Source organism: Scatophagus argus, chromosome 11 (genome assembly GCF_020382885.2).
Source record: "Scatophagus argus isolate fScaArg1 chromosome 11, fScaArg1.pri, whole genome shotgun sequence".
NCBI lineage: Eukaryota > Metazoa > Chordata > Actinopteri > Scatophagidae > Scatophagus > Scatophagus argus.
In genome coordinates, this window is record NC_058503.1 from 18,376,603 (window position 1) to 18,402,102 (window position 25,500).

General features: G+C 41.8%; 1 protein-coding gene across 2 annotated transcripts in view; it reads left to right on the forward strand.

Moving 5' to 3' along the window:
* The window catches only part of pard3bb (par-3 family cell polarity regulator beta b), a 167,326-nt gene that overhangs the window by 127,080 nt on the left and 14,746 nt on the right, over positions 1–25,500 (forward strand). For both annotated transcript variants that reach the window (XM_046404893.1, XM_046404894.1), the window contains exon 23: positions 22,776–22,852. In XM_046404893.1, coding sequence (XP_046260849.1) covers positions 22,776–22,852 — 77 coding nt within the window. The remainder of the gene's footprint in view (positions 1–22,775; positions 22,853–25,500) is intronic.

A 25,500-nucleotide genomic window follows, 5' to 3' on the forward strand; every position in this document is an offset into this window, starting at 1 on the left:
GTTGAGCTCATATCTTAGTAAGAGCAGCCATTTAGCTGCCTAAGCTCCAGTCAAAACCACCCCAACAATTACTGACAAACAGGAACAAATGTATCAGCTTGTCTGGTGGGTGAAAGTGAAAGTTAGGACAAGACAATGATTCATCTGTTTATCTGTCTCTGTAAGTCACAACCTTATCTTTGTCTTCTTGTTCATGTCCTCATTTTAATTCCTGTTATTTAAAAAAAACCTAAAAACTAAAGCTTGTTGTTGGTGTAAAAGTGGAAAACCCCCGTCATTCTCCATCAGTGATAACAGCAAATAAGAATATTTGTCATCCACTTATCTGCTCTCCTTGCCTCCCATATTTGTTGTTTTTTGGAGTCCTTGTTGTGCGTTGCCCTTGGTACCCCCACCTCTTCCTCAGTCATCTTTCTCCTCTTGCCACTGGTTCCCTTGTAACACATCCATACGCAGGTATCTGTTTGTTAAAAAGTCCAGTTAGTAATTCTCAATTGTCTTTCTGGTGTCAAACATTATGATCTTGGGTTGTTAGTGTTTTACATCTTCCACGATCCCACAGTCCAGGGAATCTTGGAATCATTTCAGATTAGTTGTTATTGGCATTAACGGTCAATAATCTGTCAAAAATGGCAAATGAACATAAAACTGGCAGCACTACACATCTGCGATGCCACCAAATGTTACCCTTGTGTGGTTGCAATAGGATCTGATATCATATCCTGTTGATGAAGACTGAATTCCCTGCACTGTCAGATACGTCCGGTCCTGTGCTGCATGTAGACCGTCATGCGTGCATGCATGTGTTAGTGTGTCTGCCTCTGTCTTGTAGTGTGTGTGTGTGTTTCTGGGATTTCTTTCTGTGTTTTTTTGGGTTCAAGGTTGCAGTCCTCTGAACTGGGTCCAATATTCTCTCTAACCAGACACACCATTGTTTGATTCACAATAGAATTTGGGAAAATCTCAGCATGCAATTCCCATAACCTTTATGACTTTTTTATTTTTTCACCTGTTTTAAACTCACTTCTGCTTCTCACTTTCATCCATTTGTCTGACACCTTCAACATGTTTACTATCAGCTGAAATAAAATTAATCTGATAAACAACAAATGTGTGTCTACCCTGTATAAGCAGAAATTTGGTTTCCACAGCTTACCTGTAGGTGATCTTGTCACTGTCGTGGAAAAACACCACCTCAGACTTAGCTGAAATATGTGAGAAATACTGAGACACAATGTTGACCTGGGCAAAGACAAAAACCCTTTTCACATTGATAACGCTAGTGTACTGCCTCGGTTTGTGTGTCTGTGGGTACATTAGTCATGAGTATTACCCACTCAGACCCATGACTAACAATGAACACGGTTATTTCATACTGTGGAAGCAGAATAAAACATAATAAAACACATCTCTCTGTTTGGAGTGTAGGGCGAATTAAGGTTAGGTCATTGATTTTGAAATGCACCTCACTCTGTCTGCAAAGCTGTATCCTGTGAAAGAATCAAGCTTGTTGTGTTGCTTACATTTGACCGCGAATTAACCTTTCGCAGTGACATTCTGCAGTACACCATGTACAGCTCAACTCATCTTTTGATGCTTTATCAAGTAATAAGATTTTTGGGATGGAAAATTGCTGTTAGGAACTCATATATCTATTTGTTTATTTGTACTGATGGATGGGCTCCCCCCTCCTTCAGAGTGATGCAGCAGATAGTGATTTTAAAAACATAAACAAGGTTTTTGACCAAACGTCATGGGCAAAGTCAGTGATGTGTCCTCAGTCCAACTAACCTTGTCTTACTGATGGAGAACCCAGAACTGAAAAAGACGCGGTGCCACAAGGTGTCTGCTGGGTTTTAGACTTCAGCCAGATGTTGACCACAAGACATTTAAGTATCTGTAATATTTAAGATACACTTTGTTTACTGAATCTAAAAAAGCACTTTAGGTCTCACACAGTGTTTGTTCACCCCTTTTAAACCACACACTGCGGCACCAAGGCAACACAAAATAAAATGTGTCCTTACACTTTCTGACTGCGCTGGTAGCAGTTTGTAGTGCACATAAATCTTGTTTTACAGGTAATAATTCCAGTAACAGATTCTGCTTGGATTAAACTTGCTCTACTGTTGCAGTGCTGTAAAGTCAGTTCTTTCAGATATACCACAAACCTCCAAAATGAGATATTTTGTCCATAGGATGGAGTCGTACTTGACAGATCTTTGCGTTTGTCATTTTGTAGCCATACTGTGGAGACAAAACCCCTCTGCCCTTCCTCTTTCCTCTCTCTCTCTCCCTCACTCTCTCACTCACTCACACACACACAAACAACAAAAATAAGCCTTTCCTCTGTGACCTCGAAACTGTTCATGTGATTTCAGCCATTATAAAAAAAAACGTAGTTGCGCTACCTTGGGTTTTTTTTTTATAGTTGGACAGGCAGGGGATCGAACCCCAACTCTCCATTAGAAGGAAGGGACAGCAGTAAACCTTGTAGCTGAGTGTGGCTCTTTGTTATAACAGACAGGGTTAAGAGAGCTGTTTGTGCTCTACATAAAACCTGTTTTCAGCTCTCCCACAATCCATTCCCTCTCTCTCTCTCGCTCTCGCTCTCACTCTCGCTCTCTCTCTCTCCCCCATTTAAATCTAGTTTTCCATCCCATTCATTTTGCTTCATGTTCTCTCAGCATTTTGTCTCTCTCAAACTTCCATTTTCCCAGGTTCATTGTTATTTTTCTATTAAATATGACATTGGGAAATAAAATGATGTTGTTTGGTTAGGATGATGGCTCAATCCATCCATTTACAAATAATATATCCTCCAGTCACAGAGTTCACTTAGACAAAGAGGATGATGGAAAAATGAAAGCAAACTGTATGCTCATCACACACATGTAAATCCAGCATGTTGTCAGAAAATAAGGAAAGTAAAATATAAAGATGAAAGGCGAAAAAGTGAAGAATTTTGTTCCTCTGCAAGCCAACTGTACAAGTAAGACCATATTTCCCCAGTCTCCATTATTAATTCCAACTTTGGCTGACCATAAATCCACTGGAATATACTGTACCACATCACCCAATCACTAAAGGCTGCACTGCTGGCAACACATACACCCACACACACACGCCACACTCCCAGACTGCATTTCTAATCTGATGATTTGAAGGGGATGCATTTCAAAGGGGTCTTATGTGTCATTTTTTGCTCAATCAGCATACACACACCCACGCACACAATCATTCAGAGCAGCAAAGCAGTTCAAACATGGAAAAAGACACAGATGCAGGCGGTCTCAAACAACCTGCATGTTAACACATGCAGTACATGAACACGTTTAAAACACACATGGTTGTTTTCACTCCTCTGAACGTGCACTCACACTTATGCTGCCAAGTTTAAACGCTAAACCACAGATTTTCTCATGGAAAAACACATCAGAGCTGTTTAAACCCATTGCCCAGATCGTATTCTCTGTGTTTCTCTCTCTGAATGCAGCCTCGGTGTAATTAACTCATATTTAACTGCAGCTCGGCCGTATGAGATAGAACCTCAACTGTGAGAACTTTTCTTTGCACTAAGCATTTTTGCAGAAAAGGCCCTTTATTTACTCTGCTGACAGATTTGACTATGAATTGAATCACAGCGCAGATTTTACCCATTGCACAAATTGGAAAAGGTTTAGTGTTTGGCATCTCTGGAGATTTCCAGTGTAAATTTATCATCTGACAAATCAGCATTATTCCAGAAACAGCATGGCAAGACCTGCACTCCCTTGTTGGCTTTAGTGAGCACAACAACGACTGAGTGGGTAAAGATGTGAATGCTAACAAAGAAGAGACGGCATACTGTTTGTGAGCAGATATCTGAATGACTAAGATAAGCTTGCTTGCAAAGGTTATGTGTCGCAGGAGTGACACAGTCAGCAGCTGCGCCCTGAGAAACGAGCTCACACACTTGCATGCAAACACATGATCCTACACACATGAGCACGTGTGTGCGGGCGTATATTCACTCATCTGCACACAGATACATACTTTTCTGTCAGACAGCGGCGTTTTCTTGTGTGATCATGGGATTGAGCCCAGTGCTGTTACTTGCTCTGGCCTTATAAGGACAAGAGGAGTGTTGGAATGGTATAAAAATGCTGAATCTAATGGAACAGAAAGGAAACTGGGCTTACACTGATGGTCCAGAACATCTGGGAGACGGGGAGAGGGAGGGATCGGAGCAGAGAAAATAAGAGGGGAGAGACAGAAACAAAACAAAGCAGTTATAGAGCTGATATTTGATATATTGGACAAGCTTCTCCTTTTTGGTGCACAGAGGTTTCATCAAGTGAAACTAATCTGCATAGCACTGAAGTCAGTGAGGAACTAATTTACTGTGAATATTTTTTCACATCTTTGCTTATTGTTTTTACTACCTCCCTTTTTCATCTGTATCCCACTGCAGTGTGTGTGTGTGTGTGTGTGTGTGTGTGTGTGTCAGCACACCCAGCAGCAGCAGGTCAGGAGGTTGTAATCCCCAAGTCAGACAAGATGGGATCAGTGCCGACTCAGTGGACCCAGACACATATTAGCGTCTACTGGGACTAGCGTGGACATACTCAGACACACACTACAGACATGATATACATCCTCTCACCACCTCCTTCATTAATGGAGATACTCTAATGCTCAGACATCTCAGACATTTATTGTTCCTCTGCTGTCCTACATTCTCCTTATGTCTCTTTTCTGTCTGCACATGCCACTGCATTATAGCTTTAAACACACACACACACACATGCTGAATCATGAGGTAATCTTAAGCAAGGTTCGGTGGTTATGACTGACTGGAGCAATTAACAACTGACTCATCGTCAGAGATACGGAGCCATTAACAGTTAAATCATTCGCACCGACTGACCGAGTAAGATAGTGTGTGCGGGAGCGGTGTAACGGCACATGTAGTAACTGAGAAAATGTAGCGAAATCTCATAAGAGCCACTGAGGAAGTGCTTTCCAAAAGAGAATCATTGTGTGTGTGTGCGTGTGTGTGTGTGCGCGCCGCACACAGTGAGGAGTTAACTTCAGGCTCATATGAAAGTAACAAAAGCCAGTGCAGAACATCAAGCCAAATGCATAACCATTTTGAGTCAGTCTTGGTCTAAGCCAAGTCACACAGCCTCCATTTGATTTGGCTGGAGGACAGTAGAAGAAAACCTGGTGTTGATAGAGATCCGCATAGACATACACACACAAGCACACACTCAGTCACACACACATTATCCAAGCAAGTATAAACACCAAAAACAACACTAAGCTGACCTGCGGTAATCGTACTTCTGTCACACTCTTTCAACACACTGCGAGAGTTAAAACTCACCGCAGTGATGGAATTGCCGCCGTCTTTTCCAAAACTTTGATCCAGAAAATCTTGGAGCTTTCAGCTAACAGTGAACCGTGTTCTTTTCTCACCAAAGTATTGAAAGTCGCAACCAAGTTCTGCTCCTTTTCAGGATCATGAGTAAATGTTGACAGTGTTGGGATAAATCTATGAATGAAAGTGTATCACTTATGGAAAGACAGAAGCAAAGTTTTTCATTGTTACATAATCAATTCTTACTTTTTTTCCCTAAAATTAACATTAATTTCAAATTAACCCAACCAAACCCAACCATTGTAGGCTGAAAATAATTTTTTCTCCAAATTAAAATAACTTTTAAAACTAGTGACATGATCTAAATCGCTAAAGCCTTTTCTCCTCACCTGAAGTTGTGGTTTTTGCTAGTTTCTCTGGTAATGAAATCATCCAGTGAATTGTAACACAAACATGTTTGTCGATTATATGACCCCTAAATGCTGTACTCAAGGTCCATCCTTTGTGCACACTCTCTTCCTCATCATCGCCATGATTCTACTCCTCCACCAATAATTTGGAGACTTACTGACGGATTGGACAGGGACAGAATGCACAAGGTCATTTGATTGAAAAGAAATATGGGATTGGATCTTATCTGAGGAAATGAGAGGACAGTTGGAGAGAGTGAGAGGTAGAATCCAGGAAGGGAAAACAAGGAAGGAACAACGAAGGATTGAAGTCAACAAATTAGAAGTGCTGAAGGTCAGAGATGGACAGAGTAGTTGAAAAGAGGGGATGAGGCAGCACCTTCAGTAACACTTTAAGATTGTATTTGCACCTTATCCGTTGCCATTCTGCACCTTCCCTGCCATTAGCCATTATTTTTTTATTTTTAATAGTACTCTGCTATTTTTTTATATTACTTTTATTTTATATTTAGTGTGATTACTTGCTACTTTTGTTTTGTATTGCAACCCTGGCACAACGATTTCCTGCAGGATCAATAAAGTTCTTATCTTATCTTATAAGACTGAGAAGGAAATATAGATGGGGGTCGGAGGGTGTTAATGGAAAGCATGAGTAAGGCGGATGGATGGATGGAGAGAGAGAGACTGAAAAGGGGGAGAGTTCTGCATTGGGTCATTATAGAGGAATGTTAATATGATTAGTGAATGACTCTGACCTCGCTGTCTGGAGCTGGTGCCTGGCTGGTCTGATGACTGCCGAACGTCTGCTTCACACAGCACACGCAACACAAGAATAAAAACACACACATCGGACACATATGCCAGAAGAGACACACACACACACACACACCGTGCACGCAAGAAGGAGCACATGCTCTCACATTAACTCAGAAATGAGGAAGTATGTCTGAATACGCATTGTTTCTCTTAAACACACACACACACACACACACACAGGCTCCCTCGCTAGCATGTGTGATTTATGTCTTCTTTGTGCCAGCAGGGCAGAATGAGTCAACATGTCATGACGTATTATCTGTTTTTAACATGCATGATTCCCTACACTCTGGCCTCATAAAGTTTGGGTCAAGATCCGCAACTGTTTGTGGATTTGTGGTTGGCGGGCCCCCACATGACTACTGCAGTAATTTGTTTGAGTCTCAGCGTCAGAGGCGAAATCTACGATGAAGGCCATGACATGAAAAACTGAAGAGGTCTTCATTGTGTTGTTTGTTTCTCTGTATATAAGCCAACAAGTTTATTGAAGTGGGCTTTTTGAATCATGGAGCTACAGTTGTTTCATCCCACATGAAGAATATTTTGCTTCTTTTCAATGTCGTTCAAAAAACAGTAACCTCAGCCAGATGCCCTTGCTCCTTTGACCACTCAAGTGCAAAATGTCAGGGTGAAGTGGGGTATGAATCAAAGGTTGTGCCCTTTGATAGAAGGAAGGTCCTGAGTTTGGGTGCACTTTACGTGAATACACTGTGGCATAAGTAATAAATGGTAGAGATTAATGTGCAACAAGGGTCAGAAACAGCTATGGTAGTTCCTCAGCCATAAAGGAAAAAAGTAGAGAGACAGAGAATATTCAGCCTTGCTTTTAACCCAAATACAAGCCAAATAAATGACCATCCACAAGTGATAACCTATTATTAATCTGTTTATGGCCCTGCATTGTCTCCATATGTACAGACAAAAGCACAAACAGTACACACACATGCACACAGTGATTATTGCTCACAGAGACCCGATCCCTGCGTGTGTTTCCATCTGGTTCTCAGGCATATTCAGCAAAGGGCCGTATCAATATCATATGCAGAAATAGAAATTATCCTTTAATCTAGCGTGAAAGCCTCTCTTGTTGCAGCGCTGTTGGCAGAAATGGTTTGAATAATACAGTTTACTATGTAGAGGTCACATTCTTGGAAAACCTATTTGCAGTCGTGGTCATGGTTGTGTGTTTAGCCGTGTGTTTGTGCGTGCGTGTGTGTGTGTATGTGTGTTTTGTTCCTTTCAGATTTAGCTCATGCGCCTTGGTGTTGTTACGTGTTACCACAAATCTAGATTTCTATTTAGCTCTCATGACTCCTACTCAGGCTTCGATAAAGATGCCAACAGGCAAACACACACAGACACACACTCACACACACGCGCATACATACTCTCATCCAGGGATGTGTGTAAAGAGTGATGAGTTTTGGTCCAGTAGAGAGTGTTATCAACAGCGGCCACTGCGCTGTGGACAGGACAGATAGCCAACTGCCGTGCATGTGTGTGTTTGCTCGTGTGCGTGTACATGTTCCTCACGATTGTTGGCTCAGCTGTGTTGTAGAGGACATACACACACCTCTAAGTGTCAGATACGTGTACCTGTGAGCACACTGCATACACACTCGTCAGCGTGTGAGCAAGCGAGGATAAAGTGTGTGCGTATTTGGAGATTGTCAGCGATTCTTATAGCAGCAAGCAGCTCTTGAGCTTCTGAGGGAGAAAATATCTGACGTTGAAATATGGTGAGTCATCTGGTAGATAAGCAATGATGGAGAGGAAAGGATGAGGGACGGCGGGGGCATACAGTCATGAGAGTCAGTGAGTTCCTCAATAAGACCTCAACTTCCTCAAGTTTTAGAAAAGTCTGGATGTCAAAAGGGGCTGAGTGAGGGAGTGGGAGACAGACAGTCACCTGAAAGCCATACAGAGAAAAGAGGGAAGCCAGGAAGAGGAAGATCAGGAACACAAACATGCGCCTTTAACCTCCTGTGGAATACTTGACACTGTGTTGATAATTATAAAGACTTACTCTGAGCACAAGAAAGTGACTAAAACTACCTCTGTAACAGCAGCGAACCAGAGGAAGGATCAGTTTAAACTGTACACTCATGACTAAAACTAAACTGTAATGGAAATATGCATATGCATTCATTTAGTCAAATGTGTAAATCTGTGTGGGACTGGATTCTCATGCACAAGCGCCATTTCATTTCAATGCTTCTACCTGCTGCACCACTGGGGAAGCCTGTCAGTGAAAAGAAGAAGCACAGCTTAGCATCGGTGCGGTTCAGACAGCGCCACAGCGCGACCATTACACACCGAAACTCATGTAACCTGTAAACAGTTATCAATGGTGATATTGCAACCATTGTTTCTGGATGTCAGCTTAATTAAGAACGCCCATATTGAAGCAAATGTTGTAAACTGTTGCAGATATTAACTCAGTCACAGAATTTGGCAACCAACCTAAGGAAATATTTATTGTTATTATTACTGTCATGAGTCCCTCACCTTATTCATGTATTTCTTTTCCACTTAGTCACTTCAGCTGCACGTGGCTCTGAAGGCTCTCCATATGCCTGACCAGAATGCCAGTTTATATGTGGGAACTGCATGTGTTTTGTTTGCATCATTTGTACATGTGGCCCCTGGACTGTTTTTGCTGTCCCCTTCTCTGATTTTCTGGTAATGAAGGCCTAAAAGCCTCCTTGTTCCTTTCACTGTTACTGGGGAGCCACATGTGAAGTCATGTCATGTGCATTTATTGTTTTGAACAAGCAGTTCTGAATTACTCTAATTTAACTACATTAATTTGGAGAATGTGAATGGGTGTCTGTCTCTCTGAATTAGCCCTGTGGTGATCTGCCACAGGTCCGGCCTAAGGCTTACCTCAACGTATGCCCACTGTGAGCTGGGATAAGTAACCCTCCATGGGATCAAGAGGTACTGAGTTTATTTAAGGTATACCTCATTGGTCTCCATTTTACATTTAATCAAACCTGCATTTCTATTTATCTCTCATGACTTCTTGTGAAACTGGTAGAAAGATGCCAAAAAGCAAACATAAACACACAAAGAGCTTTGTTTGTGTATGTGTGTGTGGACTGATGACTTCATGTGGATTTGATGCTTTGCGTGGATGCTGCATGTCTGTTGAACGTCACACCGTGCAGAGAGGTGAAAGTATTCATACACACATACCACATTTGTTTTAATTTGTCGCTTTTCTCTTGTATTTCGCTGTCAGCGCAGATGAGTTTTACATCCCTTGCCCATGAAACAAAGTGAAATTGCATTTGAGGGAGATGTCGAGAGAGAAAGTGCTATGAAATACGGGGAAGAGTGTGTGTCAGGGTGAGATTCAGTAAGACTTGTGCCGAAATAGAGGAAATGTAAGTCACATGCTGAGATATTGAGAGAGGGGTGGGAGCTTATGTAACTGTGACATTTCAATACAGCTGTCCAAAATGCTGACTGAAAGAAAGTCAGTTTCGCTTAATGTTTTTTGTGATAAAACAAAACAAAAAAATGGACCTACTGTTCAAATGCTGGCAGAGTTTTCACTCTGAATCAGTGTAACTAGTGAGGCAAGAAGAGCTTTTCAAGTTCCACTCTGCGTGTTGGTGGTATATTTAATGTAAATTTCACCGTTTGCCAAGTTTTGAGTATTCATTAAATTCGGCTTAATGGATTAGGAAAATAAATTAATTTGAGTTGAAGCTGAACCTCACCGTCCGTATTTAGAATCACAAACTGTAGCACATTGGAACCTTTTCATAACCAAAACTAAAATTTGATAGCCTTTAAATACTTCCTTAAAGATAGATACGCTATACTGGATATAAAATGTTTTTCAGGAAGCTTGTCAGGAAGTCATGAATAGGATGTCTTAATCTTAAAATCTTACAGTTTGTAGTTTGGTTTCCTTTGTATTCTCTCAACTAGGAATTCTCTCATTGGTCACTTTTAAATGGAGAGATTTGTCTCCAACTGCTAACTCAAAACTAGCCAACCTCTTCAGTGAAGATGTCTCAATAGTGTTTGGGAACTCAGGCCAAGTCCCTCTCTTTCTCTCTCTTTCTCTTTCACACACACACACACACACACACACACACACTTGCCATTTCCTTCTCCCTCTCTGTCCTCCCATCTGTGAGTTCAGATGAACAGAAGTCTCCCGGGGATTTTCATTGGCCGAGCTCCACACTAAGAGGCGAGCTAATTGGCCAGCTGGGGCCCAGCCGGTTGTTGAAGACAGGGCATTGGCCGAGAGAAGGGTCAAGTGACATGTCATTGGTCAGATTGGCCGGTAACCTGGCAACACTTCAGGCTCTCCCTCTTGAGAAAAGCCTGGTGAGGAGAGAAAATCAGGGAAAGACTGTTGAGTATAATTTGGCAGCTGAAAAATCGTTAGTTCATTTGCAGCTTTTCAGTCATGCAAAAGTGTGTATTCGTGGGAGTTGCAAGTCCTCACAGTCCTTGTGTGAATTTGCACATAACCCTCAATCATGAGGTCCTAAATTGTTGGAGGCATTTTGTCACCTTCAGCTTTACCAAAGTATTAATCCAAACAGGTAAGAAGACACAGCCAACTGGTTACCAGGACAAGCATGAGTGTGTGTGTATGTGTGTGTGTTTTATTATTTGGACGAGATTGACGGTTAATAAATGGCACTGAATGAAGTGATCCTGTTTTATCTTTCTGCCTCTGTGGTTTGAAACCGACTGCCACTGTTTTTGTTCTTTTTTCCCCATTTTCAGGTTCTCTTATCTCTTTCCTTAGTTTCCCACCTTTTCTCTCTACTTCTGGTCTTTACTGTACACATATTTGTCAGAACACACACCATAGCAGAAGCTTGTCTGTTCAGCAAGTACTGCAATGTAAACGGCAAAATATGTAGGGATTTTCTGATCAGTTTTTGTTTGTCAGTGCCCTCCAACACCATTCTAGTTAAGTATTACACACATGACTCAGTGCTGTTCCATCTATAGTCATGTTTTGGCTCACATTAGACTACTAAAACTACTTGATGGAGGATAGGCATGGATCTTGGTCATGGTCAGAATGGTCAACAGTATTTAATTTATGCTACTCAATTCAATGCAGCCAATGCAGCCCCGTCTTAAGCTGCCTGTATGTTTTAGAATTAAAGCTGCGCTAACTTTTCTCCGTTGTGTGTTTTTGAAGAGAACAGCAGCAAACAACAGTTACCTAGTTTACTGATAGGCCAGCAGGGAATGTGATTGGTCAGATGGTAAGTGCTCTTTAGAACCATCCACCCACTGATTAGAACAGATCATTACAGATTATGTCAGGTTTTCCCCACATTAAAGTTTCACACTTAAACCGCCAGACACACTGCTTAGTTAAGGTCATGGTCATGTTGACAGTTGTTTGCTCTATAACAACGTCAGTCTGTTTACCAAAAACTTTGCTTCTCAGATGTAGAAATAGTTAACTTTTAAATGCTTGAACAAGTGATCAGTGGTGTCATTTTTTAGCTCCTCCACCGTCAGAGACAGAAAGAAAAAATCTCCTTCTCTTCCACTGTGGGTTAATATCTGCACACCTCCACCTTTTTTTATTAAGTAGCAGAGTGAGCTAATCCAGAGGAAATGAGAGGCTGAGGTTAGTCACCAAGATTAGTCTGGTCCCAGGACATCAAACGTTCCATTCCCACCCAGGAGATAATCATAGCCAGGTTAGCCAGGAAATTAAGTGACTGCCTTCCCGAGGGTTTCTAATCCCCGTCTTGCTCTCCCCTTACATTTCTCTTTCTTTCCCACCCGTCCTGCTTTCTCTAATTCTGCCCCCCTCCTTATACCCCACCTAAGTCCACGTCCTTGCCAATCTGCAACAGACTGCTTGTGTCTGCAAGAAAACTTCCATCTCCATTTCTTGGAGGGTATTTGATAGATGGCACTATCCACACTTGTGCTGAAGGTAAAATCTGACCCTTCAGCCAAGTCAGAGCTTTCAGACAAATTGAAAACTGCTCAGTGATGTTTCTCATCTCTGTGTTTGGATTTAGAGAATTATGTGCTTACAGCATATTGTCATTTGCTATATTCATTTAGAATATGGTTTTCCTACCGTGGAAGCTCTTATCACGCCTTATCGTCCCAGCCTTTACATCAAGCAAGCAGTTTTTGATCACTTTCTGGAAAAAGCTGACTGCTACAGGAGAGATGTTTTTTTGTGCGTAATGTGAGATATGGCAGAAAAAACTTGAAGTTTACAGTTGTGTGTGTTCGTGTGCACTCCTTTTATCATGGAAGACCTTCAATGAGAACAGCTCATGGTGGGCTTTGTGTGGCTCTACATGTGTACGTTACTGTCTGTGGATTCAGGTTCACATACCCAACAAAAGCTCAGCGTAGCAAGTGGATTTCTGCCTCCTTCCACTGCATGTCATCCGACACAGAAGCAGATATTGCCTCAATTTTCCACACTTCTTTGTCCATTTCTCTCTTTTTTTATGTCTTGAACCACGTGTGCCTCATCCTTTTAAACGTACACGGTCATACATGACACAGAAACACACAGATAAACCTTGCACACATGCACGCGGTAATCAATATAGGACTAGTGCGTTGTTGTTGTTATTATTACATTTTCTGTATGTTTCTTGCTATGTTTCACTCACATATTTTCACCTACATTAAAAAACTTCAGTTGTACATATTTAATAAGCACTCATGATTAGAGAATGTCAGACTCATAGCCAAGTTCTCACCTGAAACTGACATTTTAGAGTTGGAAGATGACAGAAGAACCGGAAAAGAAGCAAAACAGCATATGAAAATGGAGAGGACAAGCTATAAAACATGCTGAGACGAGAACAGTATGACACAGGGAGACAATAGGAGAGGTAAGGTCAAGACTTTTGTGAGATTAGAAGAGATAAGAAAAATAGGAAATATGGGAAAGAATGAAAAAGACAACTCGTCCACCACAACCCCCCGACTGGAGCCAATCATCTGAAGAGGGAAGAGTTTGTGTGAGGGAGCCAGAAAGAGAAAGTGTCACTTTCATCCTATTACAGCTCCATCTAACCTGCCACTGTAGCCACCTGCTCCCACTGTCATGCAATCACACACACTCACATAGGAAAAAAAAAAAAAGGGTGGGGGGGGGTGGGTTCAGACTCACATTCAGATTTTGTGAATTGACTACATGCGCACACACACACACACACACACACACACACACAGTGGAAAGGTGGCTTTACTGCTCTCATGTGCATATGCTCTTAAGCTAAGTCCTGCTTCTGAGATATCATAGGGAAATAAATAAATAATATGAGAATCCGCAAATAAAAAAACCCAGCAGAGATTTTCCTGCCTCAGACGCTGACATTATAAAAATGCCACAGGGGGAAGAAATTTACCCTGCAACCATCTTTGCTGTCTCTCTCCCATCATGTGTATGTCTCTGTCAGGTAAATTGTCTCCCCTTTAACCCCTACCTCTTTTCATACCCCCATACCCCTCTGCCTCTCTCTCTCTCCCTCCCTCTCCCTCCCTCTTCCACTCTCTCAGTCTTCCTTGGAATTCACCTTTCTTTGTTCCCCCTAATCCTCAAAGGGGAACTTTTTTAAGTCGGGAAGTTTGGGGAAGAAAGAAGGAGTGAGAGACACAGATGGAGAGTGGGGGTGCGGAGGTAGAGGGATATACTATCTGGGTGGCAGGGAGGGGGGCTTAGAGGAAACCAAATTATCTTCCTTCACTTTTTTCGGCTCCCCTTCTCCTCATCCTTCTCTCTGGCCTTCTATATATGCCATCACCCCGACTCTCTCTTTCTCTCTCTCTGTCCCCTTATCAACTCCCCACCTTGCACTTTCAAGGACAAGCTTAACTGTTGAGAACACTAAGAATTGGATAAACCTCTGTGTGTGTGTGTGTGTGTGTGTGTGTGTGTGTATGCACACGCATGCTGGTTTTCCATGTATACATGTGTGTTTGTTTTAAATATGTTATTTTGTGTGTCTTCAATCTTTTATTTTTATTGTACAGTTGTGTCTGTGTCACCGCATGGATGTGTGCACACAACTGCATATTTGTGTGTGTGGTGTGTGTGTGTGTTCCTCCAAAGGCTTTGCAGTAGAGACTAATCCTATCCTCTCTGCTATCGCCTTACCTTCCTTCTCACTATCATTTATTTATCCGCATCTCTCTCTCCTCTCCCACCACGCTTGCTGTTTCCCCTCTTCTCACTCTCTCTCCATCTTTCATATCTATCTCTCACCCTCCTCACTGTCTTCCTAAAATATCTAGGTATACAGTGTATAATAATATACACACACTTGTAGCTGTATTTGAATTGAAAAAGTGCACAGCTGTAAGCACTACTTCACTGTTCAGGATCAGAATTTGTGTGTGTGTGTGTGTCAGCGTGTGTATTTATTTTGTTGTTGAGATAAAAATATCATGCCATACTCACGTTATCGGGACGAAAAGTCCCCACACCTGATCTGTTTGGTTTGGTTCTAACAAACGCTGGCTCATCGGCCCATTTAATGCAGCATGTCTGGGCTGCTGTGAAAGCTGTCACTTGGTCCACTTCCAAACTGACTTTGGTAAAGTTTGCTTGCGGTGTGAAAGCAGGCAGACAGCCACAGGCCCGTGTGTGAGTGGATGTCTGATTTTAGCATAAATTGAAATGACCTAAAGATAAGAGGCCGTTATATCTACAGTATCTGCTGATCATGAACCGCTAAGTGATCTCTTGATGTGTATAAGCACGTACAGCTTTTATGTATACAAGATCACGTGGTAACCATGGTGACATGTATTTTCCCTGATACATCAGAAAGCATAAATTAGGCAAACCAGACGTGTGGTGTGCTTTGTGTATTTCCAAAGTTCCCCAATAAACAGTAAGTGAAACAACAGGAACGCTTGTCACGTATGTCACTGCCGTGTTTAAGAACATTAATTCATTTGATTAATGTTTCTATGTACTGAAATACGTACACACACACATGCACAAACCCAGTGCTCAGCCTCTTTCACTAACTCACCAGCCGACACTCAGTAAGCAGGATAGGCTGTATTAATCGCTGTATTCATGGGAGACGCTCTAAGCTGCGTGCTTTGGGGAAAATTGACCTTCTGTGGTCTTAATTGTATGAGAGGCTCAACAGCGCCGTGACATTTAACTGTGCACCAGTCTTAATTCTTAGGCCTTTATTCTAGTGCTTCGCTGACATTTCAGTAGGAAGATGTTTGCGAATAAAGATGCTTTGTGCCCCTTTGGTGTTGTAAACAAATAAGCAAATTTGCCCGCGAATATTTTATTCTTTCACTATCTTTCTCTGCCTCTCCTGCGCCTCAGAGACCTTCAGTCCTGCTGTCTGTCAATCTCACTCTCGTGGCTGTCAGTCTCTGTGTCTCTCTGCAGTGCTCAGGGAGATTTTACAGCCCAGCAGCACAAAGTGACCAAAACGGTGTATGTGTACTGAGGTTTCAGGGGTGGGTGATCAATAGCAATGACTCAGCTGTTACTTTGCCAGGTGCTTAGATTTCTGTTTTTAAAACTTCACTTCCCGGCCCACAGCTTTGACCGTGTTTTGGAAACACACACAGGAACACCTCCTCTTGCAGTAGACACATTTCTGTTTGCTCAAAGATGGATCACAATGCTGCAAGCTAGTGCCCCTCATGCAGATATGCATGTCTGACTGATAAACAGTTGACTTTCAGAGATTGACTGCCTCCTGTGTTGTCAAAAGAGACTCCTTAGAAGAATGACAAACTGTGGAAAGAACTCATTAGAATAGGTGTGTGTGTGTGTGTGTGTGCGCGCGCGGGGAGGTGAACTGCATGTTTTTGTAAGTGTAGCCTCTTTCTTTTAGTGCTTCTTTGTTAAGAGGTTGTAGTAATTACCCTGAGAAAATGGATGGCTTTTCACCAGCAGCTGCAATTACTGTTCTCTTTAGAATGAATGGGCAGATGGATGGATGGATGGATGGACGGAGGGATGGTATAGAGAATTAAATGAATGGATGGAGAGTTAAAATGGGAAGGTAAAGACTGGGATGCTGTGATGGAGAGCAGGGAGGAATGAACAGAAGGAAGTATGTATGGCTGGCGAGCAGTCGGGGGGAGGAAAGATGGAGCGTGTGAGGAAGAGCGGGCGAATGAGCTTGTTTTACCTTGTCTTGGACACATGGACACGAATGGCAAAGAGGCGTCGAAAAGTAAAAGTTGAATTTCATGAGGGGAAACAAAGGAGGAAAAAAATTAACAGTTGACATCTGCTACCAATAAAAAGAAAAGCTGGTGGACTGGTGTTAGATTTCCTTCTGATGTGTGCCATTTAAAAAGCTGAAGCATATCTCAACAGGTATAATATGTTTTTTTTTCTCCCTCACTGGAGACTAACATATTACTTATATATCATTTTTCATTATCAAGGAGCATTCGTTTGTCAGTAAGATGCAATAGATTGAGTGCATGAATTTCCTTGCGTGTGTGGGATTAAATCTTTTTCCATCCCTCTAAAATATAAAGAGCTCGCCTGGGGTGACACAAACAATGGCCTCCAGTATGAACCCGTGATAAATTCCAGCTAATAAAACACAGCCAGGTGTTGTATTTTTCTAAAAATCCTGAGCTTTTAAACAAAGTAACAAACCTGATTGAAGTCTCAAAGGCTTTTGCACAATTAGAAAGATGGAAAGATTGCACCGTGGCTCTGTTTATTTACAGTAGCAGGGTTTTTCATTACATTCTGAAATGAGATTTGTGTCTGCACACTTCAGACTTTCAGGTCAGACTTGAACAGAGCACGTTAGGAAAGCTCAAAGAAATGACACAGCCAGCTGCAAAGTCTTTTGAGTTTAGTCATCTTTTAGTAAACAAGGTTATTATGCTTCACTAAAACTAAAACCATCTGTCAGAAGAACTTTTTAGTTAACTGAAATGAAGATGAAAATTAGACTGTAGACAAAAAGAAAACAATAGAATCTAATAGAAATTAGTTTTAGTCTATCTGATGCCCTCATAAAGTGTTGTTTGTATATAAATTCAAATAAAAACAAATAAAACCCCTGACTCAGACTCTCATGTTATTATAAAAAAAAATACTGAAACTAATGAAAACAAAACTAAAACATTTTTAAACAATTAAAACTAAAACTGAAACAAGTAAACCCAGTCTGGAGACTAACTGAAACTAATGTGAATTCCACACAATAAAAACAATAAAAACACATCAGCTGATGAAGGTTTGAGTCCGGCAGGGAGCGGTTGACATGGACACGTATCTTCATCATGTTTTGTGCTTTGAGCTGCCATCTTTGTCAATTAATTGATCAGCTCATCCAAAGAAGATAAGTTCCCAGCTGTTCTGATAATTAATCACTTAATCATTTTTCAAGCCAAAAACATTTGCGGGTGATTTTGTTCGGAGAGAAGATCGTGTCCACTCATCTGACACTCTTTTGGGTTACGAGGGATCATTCACTTTAACAGAAGCGACATGTTTGTTGATGTTTACTTTAAATGTTGATCATTTAGAATTAGAAGTCTAAACAACTTGTAATCTGTATTTAGGTCAGTTTTTAATTACAGTCACGGACAAGCTTCTTCATATACCTAATAGCAATGCACAGGCATTAGCCATGAGGTATATCACAGGCAGCAGATAACACACACACACACACAGAAATCGCAGCCTCTTCAGAGCTGCGTTTTAATTGAGTCAGTCCAAAGTGCTGGCTGTGCAGAACGATATGACTGATACGGATTAGAACCAGCCTTCCCTTATTCATCGATTTCTACATGGGTCAGAGGCAGGGGGGCACGATGGAGGGATGATAGAAATGGAGCAGAATCTTTTTCCACCGGTTTACGAAGGACAAAAGGACATTAGGAGTGAGTGAAAGACAGATGGACTGAGAGTGAAAAAAAAAAATAAACGTGTGGCAGCATGAAGGATTGGTAAAGAGGAAAGCCCCCCCCCCTTTCTATATCAGTTGTACAGAACAAGGGAAGAAGAGCAGCAGGGGGTTCAGGAAGGAGGAGAGCCACAGAAGCGACTGATGGAAATTGTACTGCTCCTCTTTGTCATCATTGATTTTTAGGAAGAGACGGGGTAGCAAGAGGCAGTAGGGGACAGAATGTGGGAAAAGGATCAAAGTGAATGGGAAGGGAGTGTGGAGAAAGAGTTGTAAATTCAGTGATAATTGATAGATGGACTCATGGAAAGGAGAATGGCAGGTGGAGAAAGGCAACAGCATTAAGAATGTGGGAGGAAAAAGATGATGTTAAAGGAGAGTGAGGAGGGTTAGAAAGGGGGGGGTTGAGACAGAGTCTAAGAGGAGGAGGGAGACGTTGAAGGGAAAGAGTTGAAATGAAACATGGAAAGAAAGGAACACTTCATATTTGAGCTAAGTAGTCTCATCTACCAAATACTGTGCGCTGATTAAAATCCCTTTCAAATCCATGAGTCGGTTTGAGTGAAAAGGACGGGATGTTTTGAGCCACGATGTGTGTGTGCCTGTGTGTAAGTTAGACCAAAAAAAAGGTGTGTGTGTGTGTGTCTGCCAGTGCTGAAAGTGAAGGGATGGTCTGTTTTATGGGTAAATTGAAGGGTCTGTTGAAAGGAGAGAGATGAGCCCCTGTTGCAGTGTGTGTGTGTGTGTGTGTGTGTGTGTGTGTGTGTGTGCTCCCTCTCCCTTCAGTATCAGTCTCTTCTGCTTGATTTCCGCGCTCTCTTCTCTGTCTCTCCTCTGCTCGCTATGCCATGAAATGGTTTTTCACTACACCATTACCCCAACCAGTGCACTACACTACTGCCACAGCCCACTGTGAGTGAGAGGGAGTGCATTTAAGTGTGTGTGTGTGTGTGTGTGTAGTACTGTAGTACTGTATTTCCCATGCAAACTCAGCTGTCATAGTGTTTGCCCTGCATTGTACTCCTGTCACAGTTGTGAATGCTTTCAGTCTACTAACATCTGACATCTCTCTCTATCCATCTGCCTCTCTCAAACACACACACACACACACACGCACACACACACATTTAAATGCACAAACAGCTGCAGCCAAGAGCTAATACAGGCTGCTGTAATCCTTCCCGGCCAGTCCTTCTAAGAAAGTGGTAGATCTTGCGGCCCTGGCTGAGTCGTTTTGGGGTTTCAGTCGTCTTTCTGTAGAGTTTGATGTATTTAGTGACCCTGACCAATGATGTTTATCTTGTTGCTATATACGTGTTTATGTTTGCTTTCCCATTTTATCCGAGCAGCAAAAGAGCGAAGTTTTACACAAATTCCTTTTGAGATATCATGTCAGTCTGAGTGAGGGTCTCATTGCAGTTTGGTTTGTGAGGCCTCTTGTGCATCAAAAACAAATCCAGTTCTTGTGTTTACTGCAAAGTGATTTTGCTGCTCCTGTAAACAGAACTGTATTAAGGTATTCACATACAATGATTTGTCACTGGATAAGCAGAAAGTGCTCCTAAAGAACAACATAGTAAGTATTGTCAAGCAATAGTTAGCATTCTTCTAACACCCTCACTGCATACCACTTTGTGTGACATTTGTTTGCTTTCTATACACTCCCTGTCTTCATATGCACACATACACACTCATCTGTTTGTGTTTGCTCCGTCTGTGGCATCACACAGTAATCTCCTCCTCCTAATCCATGTTTATGGAAACACACAGAAACACTTGTGCAGAGGAGCACCAAACCATATCCTTCCTGCTTGTCTGTAAGTACTAGGGCGCCTTTTAAGTTCGTGATCCACGCCTTTTTAAAGGACAAGGCTGGCAATATTCTATTTTTTTTTTTTTCTGATTGCCTGCAAATCCATTGGAAAGACCAAAACCACAGCCAAAGCCTCACACATCTTGTAGTTGTTGTGTCCTAATACCATGTGGTTCATTTTATATCAAACATACTGCCACCGTAAATGCCAACTAGTGCAACAAACAAAACTTTTTTAATGTATTTGCTGATATTATAGCGATACAAAAAATACACGCAAGACTGACTAGACAGCATCAGAAAATACAGATAATCAATTTTTTATTATTGTGACCTTACAGCAGTCACTTCTGCACTGCTAACAACCACACAAACACATTGCAGAGAGCAGAAAGAGAAGGAAGAGGAAACAAAGCCGTACTTTCAAATTAAAGTTTCAAACTACCAAAATATAAATGGATATTATGTGTTAGTAGACAGTAAAAAACTTTTTGGGCTGGTGGGGGTTCCTGATGTATCATACACATATTCAACGCCACAACTCGGGGCCTTAAGGGGAGATTGTGACCATATTTCCATATTTGGTCTGATACTAAACTGGTGACACTAAACTTAGGTTACTGAAATTATACATGTAAACTTATAACTTATTTTATTTTTTTTATTATTTTATTATTTATTATTAAAAATACACATTATGTCCTTCAAGTCTTGTTTTTAAAGATGTATTTTTTCATACAACCAATGTGCTTTGGTCTTTTCGTGGGATTTGTCGACAGACAGAATATATATAAACAGGCTCATGCTATCTTTCAACCGCCTTTCTTTTTCTGTGTCTCTGACACCTGCCTCCCTCTTTGCTTTTTCTTCGCACCTTCCTCATCTCTCCAACCTCCCTCACTCCCTCTGTTAACATCTTGTTTGAATGGTGTCGTTTGCGTCCCTTTCACCCTTCCGCTCCCTCGTCCTTGCCTTCACCCTCCCTTGTTTTATAATTCACCTCTCATCCCCTCCCTCTGCCCGCCACTTCTCAATGGCCTCATAATATCCCCACTCTCTCTAACTCATTTACTTCTCATTCACTCTATCTCTCTTTCCTCTTTTCTTCTCCATCTAATGCCTTTTCATTCTTTCGCTCCACCTCTCTATTCCCACCTAATATCCTGCTCTCTCTCTCTCTCTACCTGAGATATTGAAGCTATAAAGACAGGTGTTCAAAAGAAAGCAGGACCGGCAAATCTGTTTCATAAGCCTCCTGGCATCTTTCCCTGGAACGCAGAGGGAGAAGAAAAAACTGTGGTCTATAATATCTAATTCTCAGCGCCTTTTGCGTTGACAATATTACCTTGAGTCGAGGAGAGAAGAAGAGTTTAGTCTTTTACCTTTAGCCTTTTGTTTTCACCATGTGCCACATGCACATACACCTCCTTCAATTATATCTTGGATTAATTTAAACAACATTGCAGCTCCAAAATGTGCAGATTCTATACAGTAGTGTCCTGATGTCAGAGGTACAACAAAGTACTTGTTATGTGTTGGGCAATTTTTTTTTTTGGAAGAGTGCATCATGAACGAAAGTACCATTTTACGGTGCCAACAATGCGATCGGCTCCATTCCATGGGTCATTTTCAGAGACTCTGCACTTCGCAGACCCTGAAGGGGCTTCATAATGCTGCATATAAGTCACAACACTCAAACACCTGGATCAGATGTCGCCCTCTCACCCCACATTATCTTAAAATGAGTCTCATTTACAATATTCAGTGTGTCTTATGAGAAAACGACGTGTATGTTTGTATGTGTGTGTGTTAATGGAGCTTGTTGACGTTTGGGGTTTAATCGATTCTTTTAAGGAGCACGACGGCAGCTGGAATCTCCCTACTGAACAGACGGGGATAATCTCTGAGGGAAGGACTCTGTGTGTGTGTGTGTGTGTGTGTGTGTGTGTGCGTGCATGTATGTGTATGCGTTTGTAAGGGGAAAAAAGAGAGGAATGGGAATAAGTGGAGGAAGAGAAAAACTAGATAAACGAGAACCAGTGAGATGAAGAGCGAGAGAGGAAGCAGGAAAGATTGAACTGTCAGCAGCTTGGCTTAATCTTTTTTTTTTCCTCAAGATGGAGATGAGACGTGCGTGTGTGTGCGTGTGTGTGTGTTCTCAAGACAACTGCATCTTGTTTTGAAGTAACCTAATCTAGGATGGAGACTTTGTCCACCATCCCCCCAAAAAAACCTCAGAATCCTGAAACTCCAAATCCCTAATAACATAACTAGCCTTTGTCAATCCTAAATTACTCGTGTATCACAAACACACACAGAAACACACTCACAGACACACACACACACACGTACAAGGAGAGCGAGGGGCTTCTGGGGGCTCACTGCACATGCTTGGGCTCACAGTTCTTCGGTTTGTCAGGCAGGGAAATTTAGAATTTAGGCCACAAACTAACCGGTTCTTCTCTCTCCACCAGATGCCAGGCAGAGGGGCAGATCATCGCTTGGCGCCGCGTTATGAAGAGGTGGAACGTCAGTATGCCTCCTTACCAAGGTACTGTTTCGAGGTCCACAAAAGTAAATGGTTTTACTGCAGGTAGTACCACTGTTCTCTGCTCTTTCCTCTTCTCTTTAAAGCCTCTTACTAAATGTGTGTAGTCTGTATGTCTTTCCGAGTGTCTCTGAAGGTCTCGGTCTCAGCCAGGAAACTCACCTTATCCCCTCCCTCTGGAACGCAGACTCGAGACGGGCTGAAAACTGATCCCTGACTGCTTGATCTGCTCCCCCCCACCAAAACCTAGTTTGACTTACTTATGATCAGTAGTTTTTAAAGTCATAATGAGTGGATTTATTGGAGTTTTATTATTTTATTATCTTGCGGGCATCTGCGAGTCATTGGCCCGTGATCTGGGGCAATTTTGAATATGATGTTTTTATTTTTTGCAGCAGTCATTTATTGATTTTAGAAAATATTGCAACGTAATGCACCGAGATAGGATAAGTAACTTGTCCTGGCTTTAACTCAGATAGTACAACTTGTCACATGAGCAGATGTCACTTCACTGCGTCCTCACTGAACTGCGTGTCGTAAATGAACGTGTTTGCATCCCGCACAGGACCTTTATTACAGGATTTTAAAGTTAAAGACTAGGCGTTGTGCTCCCCAGCCGGTTGTTAGGAGGTAGGCAGGTGAGTATAGGACACAGGAGAGTCAGGCCTGACAGCCATGCAGGGAACTAAACCACTCGAGTATCTCTGTGCAGCATGTGTTAGCCCATTGTCCTCTGCATATTGTTGTTTCCCTCCATGGACAGCATGAAATATCTCCAGCATTAGCCAGCACAAGAACAGTAACAGCTTTCTGAGTGTGCTTGTAAAGTCTTGAAGGATTCTGTCCATTTATTTCTCATAATGTTCTTTCTGGTGTAATCAGATAAATATTCAGCCTCTGAATGGCCGTAGTTGTTTAAAGGATTGTTTAGAATTTGTGTATTAAACCACATCTGTTCACTGACCGTGTAAACCTCTCAATGTGAAATGTGATGGAAGACAAACTGTAATCTCCAACCATCATCAGTTGCTCCCTGTCTTTCAGCATCTCATTTTTCATCCCCAGTCTTTCCGCTTTCACTGCCTGAACAACCTCGACTTCAGTTCTTTTCTCTTTCTTCGCTCTTTCACATCTTAACATCTCCCTCGTTTTCTCTGGTATTCCCCTCTCTTAATTCCTTCTCTTCTCCTGCAAGGTCCCTTATTTTCTCTTTTTCTTTCCTCCATTATTTCCCAAAATAAATAGTACTGCATGAATATACTTAAGTAAAGCCTCTTAGCATGCCCGATTTCACTGCACTGTAAACTCCTACTGCGTCTAAAAATAAGTCATATTCAAGTGAAAATAGAAGTGTAAACTTTAACAGGAAAAACTCAGAGTAGTTGTTACTAGCTTCTTCTCACCTTGTGTTATTTTGCCTCTAAGAACCAACACCTCACAGACTAACAAGCCAACAACAGACATTTGTTTGTTTGTGTGTATGTGTGAGAGAGAGTGTGTGTGTGTGTGTGTGTGTGTGTGTGTGAGCAAGTCAGTGAGTGGAGTGACGGACAGAAGTTAAGAACGTTAGAAAGTTTATAGCCAGGTTCCCACCCCTGTTAAAATGGTGAGGGATGGCTATTTCACACCTCTTTCGTGTGTGTGTGTGTGTGTGTGAGAGAAAGACAGAGAGAGAGAGAGAGAGAGAGAGAGGGTCTGTGTGTGGGTGATGACTTTGGCAGATGGGAGCGAGAACAGTGATGATAGTTTTGAGGTCTGGCTGTGGTATCTGAAAAGCCTTGGGAAATTGGACACACACACACTCACACACACACACACACACACAAACTCTCACATGCAGTACACACTGTCTCTGTTTCCACTTTCAGACACGCACTGTAATCCGAAAAATGCTGTGCCAATTTTACATGTAGGCCTCGTGTTTGAAAAGGACCCGAGTGATTTTTCCATAAAAGTCACTCTGACAGTCTGCCTACTTACAACCTGGTCACAGTTCTGAAACATTTTCTGTGCAGCTGAAGGGAGATTTGAAACAGTCACATTGTCAACAATACAGTTAAACAGGACATAATGCGAAAAGGTGACGTATCAGACAGACATAGAATAGAGAATATAAGGACAATAAGAACAAAACAGGAAGACATAACAGACAGAGGCTACGAGGGTTTTCATTTTTAGTTTTTGTTTTTTTTTTTCTTCTTTCTATAGTGTTGGGTGTGTTTGCATGCATGTATGACAACACGTTGTGTAGATGTGTCGTTTATTCATGTAGGTGTAAGTGGAGGAAAGATAAATAACAAAATAATATATTAAATAACATAATAAACTGGAGTTACTGTCTTGCACTTTCATGCCTCCACAAACCAGCCAAGTGCAGTTTACATCCGTGTCTGTCCGGACTCATATAATATATGCAGTGACCGACTCACAAAGCGGGATGCTTCACGGATATCTTCAAAGCCAGCCGTGCAGGTGATCTATAGAGTCGGCACAGTTTCAAGTGTTTGCTGTCACCAGTTTAACGTGTCTGCCCTGCTGGCCCTGGGTTATGGTGCCGAATAATGGACAGGAAAGTGTTTTTGCAGAACGTCATGATGTCACAGAAGTGAAGTTCACCTTTGACCTTTTGCATATAAAATGTCATCACTACG